General features: G+C 37.7%; 2 protein-coding genes and 1 pseudogene across 3 annotated transcripts in view; 1 reads left to right on the forward strand and 2 right to left on the reverse strand.

Annotated features, from left to right (window-relative positions):
* Positions 1-6,323, forward strand: part of LOC101296928 — a 15,343-nt pseudogene extending 9,020 nt beyond the window's left edge. Inside the window, exons 2-10 of the transcript XR_184121.1 lie at positions 7-490; positions 1,982-2,065; positions 2,340-2,561; positions 2,814-3,105; positions 3,333-3,898; positions 4,414-4,677; positions 5,122-5,188; positions 5,344-5,394; positions 6,116-6,323. The product of XR_184121.1 is annotated as an uncharacterized LOC101296928 (transcript). The remainder of the gene's footprint in view (positions 1-6; positions 491-1,981; positions 2,066-2,339; positions 2,562-2,813; positions 3,106-3,332; positions 3,899-4,413; positions 4,678-5,121; positions 5,189-5,343; positions 5,395-6,115) is intronic.
* Positions 6,324-7,472: 1,149 nt separating this feature from the next.
* LOC101297215 (pentatricopeptide repeat-containing protein At4g34830, chloroplastic-like) lies at positions 7,473-15,576 on the reverse strand. The gene is made up of 18 exons (XM_004292100.1): positions 14,739-15,576; positions 14,377-14,593; positions 14,176-14,239; positions 13,955-14,099; positions 13,758-13,873; positions 12,970-13,098; positions 12,650-12,823; positions 12,348-12,512; positions 11,898-12,038; positions 11,277-11,376; positions 10,993-11,101; positions 10,789-10,880; positions 10,116-10,206; positions 9,446-9,677; positions 9,270-9,362; positions 8,811-8,859; positions 8,484-8,580; positions 7,473-8,031 (listed from the first exon to the last, which is right to left on the reverse strand). Exons 1-18 carry the CDS (start codon positions 15,574-15,576, stop codon positions 7,797-7,799), a joined length of 3,087 nt encoding a protein of 1,028 aa, XP_004292148.1. The 3' UTR covers positions 7,473-7,796.
* Positions 15,577-16,125: 549 nt separating this feature from the next.
* LOC101297510 (agamous-like MADS-box protein AGL62-like) lies at positions 16,126-16,863 on the reverse strand. Its single transcript, XM_004292101.1, has one exon. The coding sequence runs from the start codon at positions 16,861-16,863 to the stop codon at positions 16,126-16,128; it is 738 nt and encodes a 245-aa protein (XP_004292149.1).
* Positions 16,864-17,206: the final 343 nt, after the last annotated feature.

Below are 17,206 nucleotides of genomic sequence, written 5' to 3' on the forward strand. Positions count from 1 at the left end.
TGATAGTGGAAGCTACGGCGGTGGTGGAGATGATGTTGGAGTTCAAGATTACAATGGGAGCCAACCTGGTCATATGAGCCCATTCACTTGTGAGCCAAACTTCACACATGCAACACAAGATGGTGATCATGGAAGTAGGAGAGCAGGTTCTGGTATTGGAGCTATAGGAAAACATTATACACCAAGAGAAAGAGGCCAAGGAAGAATGCCAACGCATGAATATGATTTTTTATCCACTTTTGACTCATCTAGTGTGGGAGGAGGCAATGATGGACCATACACTTATGGCCAAAATCTGACAATGCCTTATTCAACTTATTTCATGCCTTACGGGGTGCAATCAACTAAATCAAGTGATACGGCATGGTCACAGTCTGATGTACAATCTTCCAATGATTATGGTTATGGTCAAGGTCAAGCGCTGCCCAATCCTTACAACTTCCAATACGGAAATCCACAGTCAATCCCTCTTGACCCTTATGGTTGGCATGTAAGTCAATATATGACAAAAACTACAAAGGTGAGGTATCATTTAATGACTACTCTTCACAATATACTGAAGACTCTACACAAAGAAACGATGAAAGATAGTGAAAAATTTATGTACCTCATAGGTCTTCTATGTGGCTCTAAACCACTCATGTAATTCCATGTTGATCATATGTATATAAGGCGTGATGGCCTAGCCTCCTTTGGGTATCCAGCCATCAAAAAAAAATTAGATGTATAAACTTTACAGTAAAAATTTAAGAATTATCATTGGTTCAGCACTTCAGCACGTAGTTATTCACCTTAAATAACTAAAACTCACTATGATTAATGTTTATTCAAGATTTTTTTGTCAATTATAATAGATAATTGAGATAACAAACATCTCTCAAAGTTTCATTTAAAATTTCCATGTTTTTCTACTAATTTCCGTCAATTTTCTCATTTTTTTTTTCTGCAATCGATATTTCCTCGAAATTTCCATCGAAATATCCGTTTTTTGGACCGTCGAAATTTCCACGATCGGCGAAATTTTAGTCCTTGCCTATTATTGTAGATTAACAAGGTTTGATTCTTCACGTATGTGAGTTTTCTTGATTTTGGTGTTGATATTTGCTTCATTTTCATTTCCCAAGTATCAAAGCTCATGTGGGTGTCGTGTCACTAAAATTTCGTTTTTCTTGGTAATAATAACTTGTTACAGTCATACTGTCATACTATTTGGGTTTTGACTTATGTTTATTTTTGCCTCTCGGTTACTGTGAAAATGGGTTCTTTCTTTATTGTGGTTTCTTTCTTGTTTTCTTGAGAACCAGGAAGGGGTTTTAGGCTTGGTGCGGATTGTAAATGTCTTGTGTTCTTGATTTGGCATTACATCTGTTACTTCTGGATTGGTTGATGAGAATGGTGGTAGCAGAGGAAGATAAATCTTGGGTTTCTCTAGTTCTCTCCTCTCCTGCATTTTCTGGGGAACCCAAATGAAGCGTTTTAACAAGTTTTACTGGGTAATGAATTAGTATTGCATGTACAGCAATGGTGATTCTTTTATAGCATGCAGTAAAGTAGAAATCTTTGGACGCCCAATTTCCCTACATATTCTGGGGAAGCAAACAGAAAGGTAACAAAAGTGGGTTTTATCAGTGGTTTTATCAGTAAAGTAGAAATCTTGTTTCTGGGTATTAGCTCTGTGTGTGAAAGATCATTACTTTTTCTTCAAAGTTAACTTTTGTGTAGTTTTATCAGTGGTTTTTCTTGGGAGTATAGTGGAATGCAATAAAGATTACAACTTGGGATTTCCAATTTTAGTTCAATTTCTGAAAACCAAACGGGACCTAATAGAGAGGGTTTTGTGGTTTTGAGTAGTCTGTTTTAATTTTTTGAGTAGTTTTTCTTGTGCCATCACTGCCATGTACTGTTGACTGCTGAGAAAACAAATGTAGAATGAAAGAATTCCAATTTTTGATTGCTTTTCATTTGTAATTGCTAATGTCAGATAGGCGTGGTGTTGGATGGGCAGAAGGGACTAAAATTTCAGCCCCTAAGCCTCAAATCCAACAAAAGTAACGAGTGTGAGTATGTACGCTTGATAAGAGTTTAAAGTGTGCACATCAGATTTCCTGGTGTTTGCATTGCTTCAAGGACTCCATTGATTCTTACTTCTGTTTGTTGTAATATTTATAAAATGAAACAATGGAATCAAAGATAAAAGGAACTTAACATGGCATCCAAAATATGCTGGTTGTGGTGTAAAAGCTTCATGTGCCGTGTGCTTCATCTCACAAGCCCCACAATCTTTTGCAGGTACCACTTCAATTCTCTGGAGCATAAAGAGCAAGTGACCTCTGAATTAGTATCAGATCAGGTGTTCACCAACTTCTGCATTTGCCATGACTCCTAGTAAAATGCAAATTGCTAATGCTTTTAAAGCGGCAAAGGCATTGGGAATTTGTACTGACGAAATCAGACCTGTCATCAGACACTTGTACAAAGTTTTTCCCAAGAACTGGGAGCATGTTGAGGCAGACAACTACAGGGTTCTATTTGATACGTACTTTGAAATGAAGGAGAACAAGGTAGTTTCTATAGATTACTTTTTGTTCTTTATATTTGCATTTGTTTATGTTTCTTTTGCTAAGGAATTGTAAGTTATATAGGAGTTAAAATGTTAGACAATAACTATACTTAATGTTTAAACTATTGGAGAAAAACGAGTTAAATGGAACATGTAAATGGATGTGCAACTACTGTAGCTAGTAGCTAGCTTGTATACGAGAAACTAAGGAATTTGTACTAATGAATGTTGTCTCTTACCTATTCCTGAACAGGGAGAAGCAGAAAACAGAGATGAAAGACCAAGTAAAACAGTGCATTTGACTGAGGAAGACCAGGTCTCTACAAGAACTGGATCAAGTCTTGAACTGCTCCTCAAACATTCCACTCACAGTGGTAATGTCCAGTTGCCCCGTAAGGTGGCCTCTGGAAATGGAAGATTACATCCTGAAAGAGCATCAGCAGTCTCGCTTACTAGTCACACAAACTACTTCAAGAAGCCAAAGGATGAGGTATCCACATATGATGTTGTAGTTTCTGCAGAACAAACCTCAATGAGACGTCCAGGTATGTATATATATCTCTCCACTGCATGATAATATTATCTTTTATGGCAAAGGTCAACATCTTTTCCTTTCTTCCTATTCTTTCTTGGCTGCATCTTTTGCTTCACACCTGCAAAAGGTCTGGTTCGATACTTTGATGCATGATTATGAAGACAACACGAGCTTCATATATGTTATCTCCATATATATCTTATTGAATAGGCCTTAGCTAGTACCTTTGTGTTACAGGACCAATGAGTGGAGCTGGTAGAATACAGCGACCTATGACAGACTTAAATGGTGCATCTGTTAATCATGAGGACAAGAAGCCAATCATTTATATATCAGACATAACCAAATCAACTGAAAAAGTGCCTATATCCTTAGTAGATGATGCTGGAAAGGAGAGCTTGCCAAAGTTCAATTACATTCCACAAAACATCATATCCCAAAATGCCAATCTGGATATTTCACTGTCTTGCATCGCGGACGAGGATTGCTGCCCAGGTTGTTCTGGAGATTGTCTGTCAGCGGCATTTCCTTGTGCGTGTGCTCATGAAACTGGTGGGGAGTTTGTGTACACACCAGAAGGGCTACTAAAAGAAGAATTTCTAAGTAACAGTATTTCTCAGGTGAGCGAACCGGAGAAGCAACCTCGTGTTTATTGTCAAGACTGTCTTAAGAATGAAGACATGCCTGAAGAATGCAAAGGACACATGGTCCGGAGTTTTATTAAAGAATGCTGGAGAAAATGTGGATGTGACATGCAGTGTGGAAATCGTGTCGTACAAAGGGGGATAACGTGCGAGTTGCAGGTCAGTTTCACATTGTACCTTTTGTCACTAACTTTCTCCATGGAAAATTTATCTAGCTTATTAAGTATCATCTGAAATGTATGGAAACCATTTCAAGAAAAAGACTTACAAGTTGTGTCTTCTCTCAACTAAAATGAAGTTTCATACTTTCATATTGTGTTAACTCTAATTTTCAAGAGTATATTTTGCATATGTCCAGGGATGCTTGCTTCTTAGAAGTAACCATTTTTATCTTGAATATTGTAAAGAATTAGCTATCTGAAGCTGCAAATTGTAAAGATTTTCATTTCTTTACTAATGTATTCTAGATGAGTGCACTAGACATCGCGTTTATTGCTCTTTTAGTCATGTAGTCCTTCTTGAAGCATCTTTTGTATACTTTAGTTGATATCTAGTTCAATACTTCTTGCTCAGTAATCTAGCACTCATGTCATTTAGGTGACAATATTTGTTGTGTGTAAATAATTAGGTAACCTAACTGACTAGTAGATATTTCTTGTTCGGATATGCTTCAGGTTTTCTGGACTCCTCAAGGAAAAGGCTGGGGAGTTAGAACCTTAGAGGTCTTAGAGAAAGGATCATTTGTCTGTGAATATGTCGGGGAGATATTGACTAACAATGAGTTATATGAGCGGAATATGGAAAGTACTGGTAGTGAGAGACATACATACCCCGTGATACTAGATGCAGATTGGGGGTCAGAACAAATTTTGAGGGATGATGATGCTCTGTCTGGATGCGACGCTTCACGGCAATGTTGCAAGGTTCATCAATCATAGGTACGGTTTTCCGGTCCATGTGCATTTGTTCTGTATAGAATTCATTCTTTGTTTAACTTTGTGTCTTCAGTTAGCAGATAATATTCCCTACAAGTAATCTGCATGTTGATCCATTAATACATCAGTATTTTGGTGCCTGTGGTTTAAAATTTAGGTGTAATTGCATAAGTTGCTTGCAAGTTCGTGAAAGTTCCTTACTTCTTTACCATGATATAAGAGCAATTTTCATATTCATTAATGTTTACAAAGATCATCAGTTTTTAAATTTGTCTGCTTTAATTAAACTAGTGTCAGTTGTGGATTTGGAGAAGGCTGTACTGTATGTTCAATAAATAAGTTGTCTTTTAGAAATTACCCGGATGCTTATCATCGATAGATTTATGATGACTTTATTTATTATTACTTTATTTGCCATGCCTTGTATTTAATCCATCACAATTGCAGATGCTTTGACGCAAACTTGGTTGATATCCCAGTTCAAGTGGAGACTCCCGACCGCCATTATTATCATGTATGAAGTTGGCTGCTTCCTTTTTAGGGCCACACGTGAACATATACACACTGAACTATGTACATGTTGAAAATGTTGAATGGTCTATGTGTTTGATTCTGGTTTTACATTCTATGAGAAGTATCCCTTATCATCTTCCTTCTGCTTGTACGCAGCTTGCCTTCTTTACTACCAGGAAAGTAAATGCCTTAGAAGAGTTGACTTGGGTGAGTTGGCTTGCTTTTTTTATGGTAGCTTCCTTTACTAGACATCTATTGTGGAGAGGCAAATTCATGTGGTGAATGCACATGAAAGCTAGAATCATGTCTTATCTTGTTACTTATTCTCTATACTATTATGAGTGCTAAGCAGACTGTTAAATGTTATCCCAAATTTATCTTTTGTAACCCAATTGACTGTTTCCATAAGTTTGAATCAGTCGATTTGGATTTTGTGCTTATGTGAAGTTCAGTATCTTGCTGATAAATGATCTGAGAAACCATAACAGGATTACGGGATTGATTTTTTTGATGAAAATCATCCTATTAAGGCATTTCGGTGCAGTTGTGGAAGTCCATTTTGCCAAGGCATAAAAGTGAAGGTTGGTGAGAATCATCTCTTTCTATTTTTTCTGAAACACATGTAAATGGTATATTCTGCTGTGATTTGTGAAGCCAATGGGAGCCTGGTGAAGGCAAAGTTTTAAAAGCCAAAAGAAGGGCCATGTGCATTATGCTCTAGATTTGAAATTGTCCTGTCCATCTCTCTATCTTAGCTCCTCACAGCTGCTGACTATCGTACTTACATTTGTTTTCATTGCAGGGAAAAGGCAGCGACTCTTGAATGACTCGTGGCCTTATGCTCTAGATTTGAAATTGTACTGTCCATCTCTCTATCTTAGCTCCTCACAGCTGCTGACTATCATACTTACATTTGTTTTCATTGCAGGGAAAAGGCAGCGACTCTTGAATGACTTGTGGCTTCCTTTAGTTTGCTTTAATTTTGGAAGTCCCTCAGTGGCTGATGCTACCCTTGTTGCCGAACTACAGAATTTGGTACGGGTGGTGTTTTCAATTTTTTTTCAGATAAGATTAGAATGCTAGAGAGCTAGAGAAAATTAGACATTTTGTAAAGTTGTATATGGGTACTGTTCTTTGAGTTTTTCAATCTTTTAAATTCCACTGTTAGCGACGAAGTATTCAAGTATCAAGATCGTGATTCAATATCTGCAGTCGAGAAAATATGGGACATGATTTTAGATTTGTGTAAGGTTCTACGACTAATTCTCTTGAAACTGACTGAACGACCTCATATTTGAGTGTTTCGAGCTCCTGATGCAGACTTTCTGAAGTGGTTCTTCTGAAAGTAGTGATGGCCTCTGTTGGTAGTAAGAAAACTGATGCTTAGTAAGATTACTTAGGAGCACAATGAAGTATTCGTACTGCATGGACTGTGTAGTGTGTAGTAATGCAGATAGGTTAGTGATCACTATCACAATCAGGAGCCTAGATATGAAACCCCTGCGAGCCTTGCATCCCACCCCTCAGGTTTTGCCCTTGATAAGCATGTAGGCTATGATACCCTGTCCCTTGGCAACAAGAGGTGACTAGAGGGGCTCGGGCTCCTAGTTCTGGTGGTACCGGCTACGGTACCGGAGCTGGAGGGTGTTCAGACATGGCAGGTGAAGCCAGCTATCGCATTGCCTGATCCAGATGAGTCTTCTGCGAATAAGGAGAAGAAAAGGTAGGAGTTGTCCACTGGGAAGTGTGAACAACACAACGACTGAATTATGAAAACGGGAGATGAATCGAAATCAATGCATACATGAAATCGTCAAGCTAGATTTATGGAACCCAATTGTTGAAGGGATCATACCTAGACATGAAACCAATGCAACTGCAATGGCTCAGTAACTTACCAATTCTACCTAGGAACTTCATGAAATATCGAGTTTTTTCGTTTCTTCTCAAAATTAAAATAAAATATTGAGTTGTTACACAAGCTGGCTTACCAATTGCGTTTGTTTCTTAATCCTCAAAATCACCAATACAACTATTCGATTTATGCATGCCATCCTTGTGCAGGGGAATGCTGAACCTTTCTGTACTATAACTATTTTTGACGTCTCCCAAAGAAAACTGTATCACGTTGTGATTCAAGATCAATTGTCATTTATCTACCTGATCTGGTAGAACTTTTACCCCGCTTATTATATATACCAAGAGAAGATTTAATTTTGTCTTATTACATACAAGTATAACTCCCATGATGCAATTGAAAAGCTCATCACAGAAGCTCCAAGGTTAACAAAGACAGTGGAATGGCAGAGTCCGTTAAACATACAATTCACAGTGGAAATCATGCTGACAATGCTGATATCATTTCATGCATCTCACCCCTTTTGGCATAAATTGGCTTTGCAGAGCATGTAGATGCCTCACACTACCATTCCTCGGCTGTCTGTCATTACCCTTCTATAAACTCTATGCAAGTAAGCAGCTTTGAACTTCTTTTTCCCAAAATCAAAGCAATTTCAGGTAAGTATAGGAACATCAGCCGAAGTTAGGAAAAATGCATTAGATGCTTCAAAAATACTACTCCGTGGCTTCACTATCTCATGCATGGCGCCTCAATCCAAGGAAAGGTTTCCAGTTCGAATATTGCGCTGCTGATGCATGATTCCTTTCCCCAGACGCAACTGGGATGAGCCTAATTCTGCCAGTTTCCCAGTGAATGGTGAAGCAAGCTTTGGTTGAAACCATCTTTTCAAGGTTAACCCACTGATTCTTATCTTTCCACGTGATTCATTTCCTTGGTAATCTATCCCAAGCCTTCTTAATAATGATGCAACTGATTGACCAACCCTGTTAAACAAAGATGTTATAGTTTACAAAAAAAAAAAAAAAGGTAAAAGAGTATACACTTCTCTGAAAATCCATGAACTGTGTCTATATTGGGATGAAGGTTGTGGTATTAGACATATGCTAACCCTTAAATCTGCAGACATTAGATCCTCCCTACTAATTTCGTTGTTGCTTACTTCTTACTTTCCAAGAGCTACAATTATTGTCCATCCTTTTGGAAGTAGTTGATCAGCCTCGGCTCTAGAGTGGTGATGTATTTAATCTTTCGAAACATAACCAACAACCACACATTTCTGGAGATATCTTAAGAGATCTGTTCATTCTTATAACAGGTTCTCCTATCTTGATTATTAGCTTACAATTATCATTAGTATCTAAATTCAACTAATCCGATTTTGGTTGCAATAGTAAGTTTTTATTCTGGTCAATAGGAAGTTGAGTATCCATTTTACCTTCCTGAAAGGTTGATTGTCTTCAACTTCCCCTTGGGAGACAAAATTTGTGTCTTCTCTACAGGCAGTAATATGGTCATGTTGGGCAACTTGGCACCTGCAAGAAATGATACAACAGAGGAGAAACAAAGCAATCAAGATACATGCTTTATAAACAGGAAAATGATCTTGATTCTAATTTCAGTAAAAACTTTTCTTAAACTTTTCACAAGCTTGTCAGTAAAAACTTTTATGCATTTCATTATGCACTACACTGGCTCAAACATCAAAACACTTGTTTCAAAACAAAAGGAATAAATACAAAAACTAAAATGTAGTTTATATTACCAGCAGCAAGCCGATGTTTGAGACCTCTCAGAACAGTCAAGATGTAGACCTGGCAAGTTCAAACAGGATTTCATGAATATAATTTACGTGCCCAATTTTGTTAAATTTGTTATTTTTGAGAGAGCTCTGTTTACTGAATAAAAATTATTGAATGAAACCAGAACCTTCAAAGATTGTCAAGAAAGGTCGGTTTACTCAACATGAAAAGTTCAGCTGTCTACATTGAGCATATTGCAGCTCAGAAGACTTGAAGAGACATTTAAAAGTAAGGAAAATACTATGAAGGGAATGAGAATTATTTCCAGATGGTTTAGGACATTTTAAAGAGTCGGATAATCCCCACATGCACATTCAGGTACTCATTTTTGTACATTATTAATCTCTTCAGATATATCTTACACCATAAACTACAACATAAACTACAACACCTTTGAAGGTAAAAGAAACTATAGTACTGACCTCAGCAGTATGAAGTTGCAACTTCTTTGCATCAACAACAATGGGACTAGCTTTGAAGGATACACATGGAACAATTCCAAGTGAAGCAGCTTCCTATTATAGAACAGAATTTCCAGTTAGTTTTATGAAAAACCATGAGTCCAATAAAAGTCGGAACAACTCAGCATCTAACTGACCTCAAGTAATGAAAATGCACGAGGGTCATATTCACCAAACCCATCTATCAGTGAACAGAGTTTTGAAGCTCTAGACATGTCAGCCGTTACACCAAGATTCTCAATAACTCTATTCTTCGATGCTGCATCGTAAGGGAGCTGCAAGCATCCCAAAACTTGTGATATAATTTCAATGGTAGGAGTGGTACCAGCTACAATAGTTTTCCTGTAGACCATTAAGGCCACTGATGACCTACAAAAGAAGAGAAAAAATAAATAAATAAATAAAAATAATTAAGAGAAGCTACCTAGAATACTGATTTTAGCCAAGAAAGCTATATGATGGTTCCTTTTCTAACTAGAAAATTCAGGAAATATATCAAACGGTCTAAAACTTTTCATACAAACATAAAATATATAGTCCTTAATTAGATGCTTTCTCTCCAGATACTGGTAGCAAATGTTACTCTCTAATCTCATAACTTTTCTTCTCCGTTTCTTTCAATTGTTTTTTCTTTTGATTTGTTAATGCAAATGCAAACCTCTACATACTAGTATAAAAGCGACAGGTTGCCCCTTTCTCACATAACTCGTTCCATTATATGTTCTAGAAAATGCCATATACATAATAAGTGACAAGCATTTTCCAATATGTTGCGTTTTCCCATAAAATCAAAGAAGAATAAAATACCATTTACTATCCACTTGTGGTCGGCCTGAGTCAAGTGGCAAGACAGGTTCACCAAGGGTACATGCCTTCTCAGATCTCCGTAAACACATGCCTTCAAGGAATTCAAATGTAGATGTGAATAAAAATTTGTAAAAGGCAATTCAATATAATAGAATTTGAAGAAATGAGTATGTCTAAACACAGAAAAAGTCAGGCATTTAGTTCATCACGCCTTGAAGCTCCAAGATAGGATGAACAGGATGATAAGAATGACTTAATCTACATATTATCTCATAAGAAACATAACTTTAAGCATTTTGGCACCTGTGTGACAGTGCATGGAAAGAAAAGACAAAATTAAAATTCATATCTAGAGAAAGCTAGACTTAGTATAAAGTCATTTCGAATAAACAGAGATTAGAAATACGATGATGAACTGCAGGTGATTTGGCTAGAGAAGGATAGCTATCCACGTGCAGAAAAAAAAAAAAACAAAACAAAACAAAAATGAAACATGGAAGTAAAATTTCTATAATTGTCAACCATTACTACCAGTGGCATTCAAGGCATCGTGGTAAAGTTGTCCTCATTTACATTGGAGATTCAGTCCACATAGAAGTGTGGGAAAGATTTCATCCAACCATTCAGCGGCCAAATCAAGGACATGAAAAATTAGCAACCACTGTAAACTCACCTATAATACATCTACACATGACGAGGTTTGGAACAACTTTATCCATTTCAGCTTGGGAAAGGAGCATCAAGCCAGCTTCTAGATCATCCTTCCTACAATCAGGATGCACAGGAAAGAGGTTGCATTTTTACTTTTAGAATACGTAGATAGATACAAACCAGTCGTTAGCATATGTGCAACATCAACTCTAGTCTAAGAACTTACTTTTCACTTGCCACTACAAGTATGGAGTATGTTATACTGTTTGGACGCAGTCCTATGCTCTTCATTTCCGACAGAACTTCCATAGCCTTCTGTAGTTGATCCCCATCACCTGAAGTGATTATATGATATGTCAATTAGTTTTGCTAAATTACAGACCGATATAATTTATATGAAAGTCATGGAAAAGGTAACAACTAATGATTTCAAAAGCAGAATTGCATTGTCATCACATCTTTTCTTATATTCGCTTTGGACAGAGATGGAGGTAAAATTTAGACACTTACACAGGGCCGTAATCAAAGCATTGATAGTTGAAACAGTCTGCTCAATTTTAGCAGACTTAAGATCCTCATAGAGCTCCAGTGCTTTCTGCCAATTTTTGGCCTGAAGGATGAAACATGCAACTTAATAATCATTTTGAAGTTTTAACAGCATAAGAGAGGCAGCAGTAAAGAGAAATAGTTGAGAAGTTAATCAGAATCAGTCTCTCTCGATTGGGAAAAGCATCTGATTTATTTCCCCACCACCAGACTACACAATTAATTTTCTTGTAAGGTTGTACCAGAATTTCTAAGAAAATTTAGTATTCCAAGCCACTATATCAGCCTAGGGAAAAGTAATGTTCAAAGTGAATCCTATTCTGATTGGACAAACAACAAAATGTTTAAATCTCTCTCCATTTCACTAACACACACACGGAAACATTACTTTTGTTACAGAAAATGAAAAACCAATAACAAAACCTGGTTTTGTGTTGAAATAGGATTGTATAAGATACTTCTGATTGACTATTCGTTCTCAGTTGGCATGTTAGGACTATAACCAATGACAGTTATTTCTCTTTTCTTTTCTTTTTTCCAACACATAAGAATGTTTACCACAGATGTGGTCTATCTGAAACATACATTGCTACAGGCACCCATCAATGAGCTATATGATACAGTTCCAACTTGTATTCCTCGATTACTTGCATCCTGTATGATTTCAAAGGCAGCATCTAGCTTTCCAGCATGCCCAGCAACATCTATTAATGCACTGAGGAACACCTGATTTTAGGGGCAAAAGTATATGTGAGAAATCTTGAGATTGTATCACCAGAGTGATCTTAATGATTATTGATCACTGAATACTGCTGACGTGCGTACAAGATTCTTTCCTTCTGCCCTAACACATGAAGAAAAATAATTAACAGATAACCTAATTATATTTTCCAATTCTTCTACAGATCCTTCTAACTTCCCAACTTATCTATATATTGTTGAAGAATCATGTCACAAGTCACGGCCAGCTAGTGTTGGTACAACCTGAGCACAAAGCATATATTTGAATGACAACAAGTATTGTTGAATAGTTACCTCATCAGGGGTCACACCATTCTTTTTCATGTAGTCATATACAGTGCAAGCAAACTCCCAATCAGCAGTCTGGCTGCAACAATTAACGGCTATGGTGTAAACCTCAGAAGTGCCCTTAATCTTGTACTTATGAATCATCTTATACACTTCTCGTGCCCTTTCAACCTACAAGAAAGTGAGAAACACATGAATATCAGTTTACTAAGGCTATGAATACAAAAGAGATGTACAAGTCACAATCTGCAACACATGTTTATGAAATTAACTGGCGCAGCTTTTCAAAAGAAATTGACAGTTCTAACCTGGCCAGCATTTGCACATGCTTTTATCAGTGCACCAATAGTTGTGTGGTCAGGTTCTATAGGTTGTGTCTCTGCCTTCATTTCTTCTAAGACATCAAAAGCACGGTCAACTGCTCCTGATTGACCACATGCAGTAATAAGCGCATTGAATACAACTCGATCTGGCTTCACTTTCTACTGCATGTAACGTCTTATCAGCATGAAAATATACTTGCAATGCAGGAAGAAACAAGAAACCACTTACTACAAAACCAAAAATAGGATTGTCTGGTATCAGTAACTAGTAAAAGAGATTGTAATGTTTGTCAGTGTAATAGTACCTTAGACCTCATTATCCCATAGGCACCAAATGCCTTTGCCACTTCCCCAGCTCTACCACATCCGTCGATCAGTGCCCCATATGTGTGTACATTTGGTTCTACTCCAGCACTAACCATCTCATGGAAAACCTGGGGAAGAAAAAACCTAGTTGTAATAAAATGTGAATCTAGAAGACGCACATGCGGAGAAAATATTCCACTTTTCCAGGCATATTCAATACAAACAATTCCAACTAAGGACTCATTAGGTATTAAAGCTGTAAAGGCCAAACGTTTACATAGGTTGAACAAAATGAAACTTAAGGCTTCAGAAAGTGAAAAATAAATATATAAATAGAATAAACGAGAAATAAAAACAGACAGTAGAAATACAATTGAGATGTCAATGGTAAACATTCTATTAGCAATATGGACGATCATCTTCAAGGAGGTAACACAATAAAGAAACCATATATAAATTGAACAAAATGAAATTTTAAAGCTTTACAAAATGAAAATATATAACAACTGAAACAAAAACATAAAAGGCACATACAGGAATTTCAAGTGAAATGTACATGGTAAAAGTTTGTCAGCAAGCATGATATGGACAATCATCTTCAAGTAGCAAATACATTAAATAAACCAGGAAGTCTTTTGACAGATATAAATAGCGAAATTAGCATGTTTTCTCAGCCTGCTGGAAGTACTGTGACTAAATAAGTCAATCCAAAGTTTAGACATCTTCAGTTAAAACTCTGTGTCTATGTCATTCTGAACTAACAGAAGTCAAAAGGAAGATATCATACGTCAAACATGGTGTAGACTTTTCCACTTTTAGCACATGTTGATATCAGAGTGGTGTAAAGTTTGCAATCAACTCTCAGCCCAGCCTCCCGGACAAGTCCCAGAACATTGAAAGCTCCTAAAACCATAATACGGAGATCAGGAACTACTGTTACAATAAAAATGATTAACATCTGCAAAAGGTGTATATAGTAATTACCCTCTGAATCTTGAGAACTCGCACAGACAGACATAAGCATATTATATGTACTCATTGTTGGATTTGGAATAAGTTTGATGAAACGAAAAGCTTGATCAACAGCTTTTTTCTTCTTGCAGGTTTCAAAAAACCTTCCATGATAAACCTGATATCATAGAGCTTGAGAAGACACAAAATCCAAATATTGAGAACCCATCATCAACAGAAGGTTACATCCTTACCTTATTCATATCCAACAAATCCTTTTTCTCCAAATCTTCAAGCAACCTTAAAGAGTCGGATAACCTAAGAACCCCATATCATTGATAAGCTTTTATGTTAGAAAAAATTTGAAAGTGAAAAGGCTGGTACAAACTCTACCAATAGATTTCTAGAAACAATTAAAAGAACTTCATAACAGAGATGAGAAAGATAAAACATACCTCCCGTCCTTCAGCAAACGATGATAAGCACTTAATTGCTCGGAAATATAATGTGTGTCACTTGTCTGTATTCCATTTGGTTGAGGCACAGTCTTAGAGTTCTTTTTAGCCAAATGTCTTAGTTCTGTATCAGCTACATATCCATTGCCGTTTCCCAAGTCTCCTCTGCTTCGGACATGGCCTTCTTTGTGATTAGGCATTTTGCCTTTTACATTCTCTAAACAAAAAGCAAGGTATATAAATTCGGTACAGTAGGAAACAATTTTTCATGTGCAGCAGCAGCAAAGTATGTATCTTCATGTCATAAAATTGCAAATATAACTATCAATGAAGTCGGAATTTGATATTTGCTTAAGCATTACCTGTAGTAATCTGATGGGAAACTTGTCCAAAGGAATCTGATCTTGTGAGGGTGTTATTTCTCAGAAACGAAGAGAACTTCTTCTCATCCAACTTCATCTCATTCTTCTCGGCCTCATAGAACATGTGAATCTCTTCTCTCACCGATTCTCCATTAAGAAAACGAAAGCCATTAGCTTCACCAACTTCAACACTCTCCTCATCATTTCCAGACACAGAAGGTGACTCAGTGACGATTTCCTCCTCCTCATCATCAGTTACAGTCACAGAGCCAAAATCAGAGTCGCCCATCAGATTCGGCAGCTCGAAAAGCGAGTCGATTTTATCAAACTCGGTCACCTCTTTGGGGAAGCGCAGCGGCTGAAGCACCGCCGTGGACTCAAACACCAGCGGCGAAAGAGACTCCTGCGCAGAAATCACAGACGAGTTGTGAAACTGCAGCACCTGAACCTCTCCCTCCTCCTTCCTCGCCTCTCTAATCTCATCCTTCAACGCATCAAAATCAATACGTCCATCTTCTCCAACCGGAGCACTATTACTGCTCTTCTTCTTCGGCTTCAACCACCGGTTCAAGTACACAACGGACACCGCCGAGAACGTCACCACGGCGACAAACACCAGAATCGAGTGAGAGTTCAGCGACGCTTTAATCAGCAACCTCGACGGAGGATTCTGACGTCCGCCGGCGCCGGCGAGGTTGCGATTCTTGCGGAGGGAGCGGAGGCCGCCGGCGAGGGGGCGGAGGGTGTGGGGGCATCCGACGAAGTCGCGGCGGAGGGAGCGGGAGTGAGGCGTGCATGAGATGAGGGCGAGTGGCTGAGGCTTGGCGGAGAAGCTCATCGGAAGAAGGTCCTATCACATATGGGAGAGTGTGAGAGGGAAAACCAACCAACCACCTTTGGAATTTAATCTGTTATTTCCTATTCTCTTTCTTGTAAGGCTCAATCCATATGGTGCTGACGTGGAGAAATTCCTGGTATACAGTTGCGGGATGATGCACACACTGTTGGCGCCGGGTATTTTTTTTTTTTTTTTTCTTAATTTATTCTCGCAGTGGGATTTGAACTGATATTTGTTTATTTTACTGTGGATATTCTACTGTGTTTTCACAGTTTACTATTTGTACTTTGTTACATTTTTACTCCGAGTGATTATAAGATTTACTTTTCATTGCTCAAAGGGTAAAAAGAAAAAAAAATGACAATGAAGTAAACAAAAATAGACTTATTTTTATTTTATTATTTATTTTTGGAAGCAAATTCATACATAATCATAAAAGAAATGAACATACACGGAATTAAGATGGAAAGACAACAGAAATGACGCAAAAGGAAAACACATACGCAAGGCTAGAAACTGAAAGCTGTAGAGACCGATTTCTTGATATCCTTAGAAAAACGGTGGAGTTCCGAGATTCGGATTCAATGGTCCAGCAGGGTGAAGATGAGGAGAAGGAAACATAACATCATTGAGATTGATTGTGTTGTGGCTTGATGACTCGCCCCTATAAAGCGGCCTAGCAACGACCCCACTCGGCTGCATGAAGTCCCCAAATGGCCCACTAGCTGCCAATATTGTAGTGTTTTGCTGCGTCATCTCATCTTGTTCTTGTTGCAGCATTTCAATATGTTGGGCGACCTTACCGCGTAGCTCCCTCAATGTATTCCTAAAAAAATTTAGTTGTTCTTTGTCGTTCATTCCGTCAACAAACCTCTCGTACCAGTGTTGAGCTTGGCGGACCGTCTCTTGTTGACTAAGCTGCTGACTCTTTATTAGCTCCATGTCCAAGTCTTCATTGATAGAAGCCAACTCCGTCATGAGATCCTCCATTTTTCTTCTGCGTACAACCTCCATGAGCTGCTCAGTGTTGTCATTATTTGCAATGGGAGGGTTCTCATTCTCATAACGATCTAGAACTGTAAGCACAGAAGGATGGCCGAAAGAGAAAGTCTTTCGGCCAGGTGACTCTACTATTACCGCAATCTCTGCGCCACTAAGGATGGAAAGCTCACTAGCCTTCTTGAAAAGGCCAGACCTCCTTTTAGAGAATGTAACCTGTCTCTTATTGTCATCTTGTATTTTGCGAATCTCAATTCTCTGTCGACCTTTGTTGGTCCTAACCTCCATTGCAACGACAAACGGACTCAACAGAAAATTTCTTGTAAACGTTTTGTTTGTGATGTATTGTTTCTCTGGAGTAGGGGATATTTATACTATGTGTTTGGACATACACAATTAATAAGAAATTTCACCACGTGTTCGATTAGATATATAATATTTGGTTGTCAATCAATTTTCAATCATTTATTTTGTTCTTTAATATACTTGTTTAGGAAGATTAAAAATACTATGGCAAATAGTATACATGGTATATAGAATCCCCTACAATTTAATTGAAGAATTCCATTCTTAACCGATAACCTTCATTTCTTATACATCACTATTGCAAAACACAACTAGTACATAGACC

Source organism: Fragaria vesca, linkage group LG2, assembly GCF_000184155.1.
Source record: "Fragaria vesca subsp. vesca linkage group LG2, FraVesHawaii_1.0, whole genome shotgun sequence".
NCBI classification, from domain to species: Eukaryota; Viridiplantae; Streptophyta; class Magnoliopsida; order Rosales; family Rosaceae; genus Fragaria; species Fragaria vesca.

What these genes read in the sequence shown, in the direction of transcription:
- LOC101297215 (XM_004292100.1), bottom strand. Translation starts at nt 15,576, where the DNA reads ATGAGCTTCTCCGCCAAGCCTCAGCCACTCGCCCTCATCTCATGCACG. An exon ending in AAGTCTACACCATGTTTGAC is followed by an intron (nt 13,099 to 13,757) that starts GTATGATATCTT and finishes TTTCTTCCCCAG; the next exon opens with GTTTTCCATGAGATGGTTAG. An exon ending in ATGGGATAATGAGGTCTAAG is followed by an intron (nt 12,824 to 12,969) that starts GTACTATTACAC and finishes TACATGCAGTAG; the next exon opens with AAAGTGAAGCCAGATCGAGT.
- LOC101297510 (XM_004292101.1), bottom strand. Translation starts at nt 16,863, where the DNA reads ATGGAGGTTAGGACCAACAAAGGTCGACAGAGAATTGAGATTCGCAAA.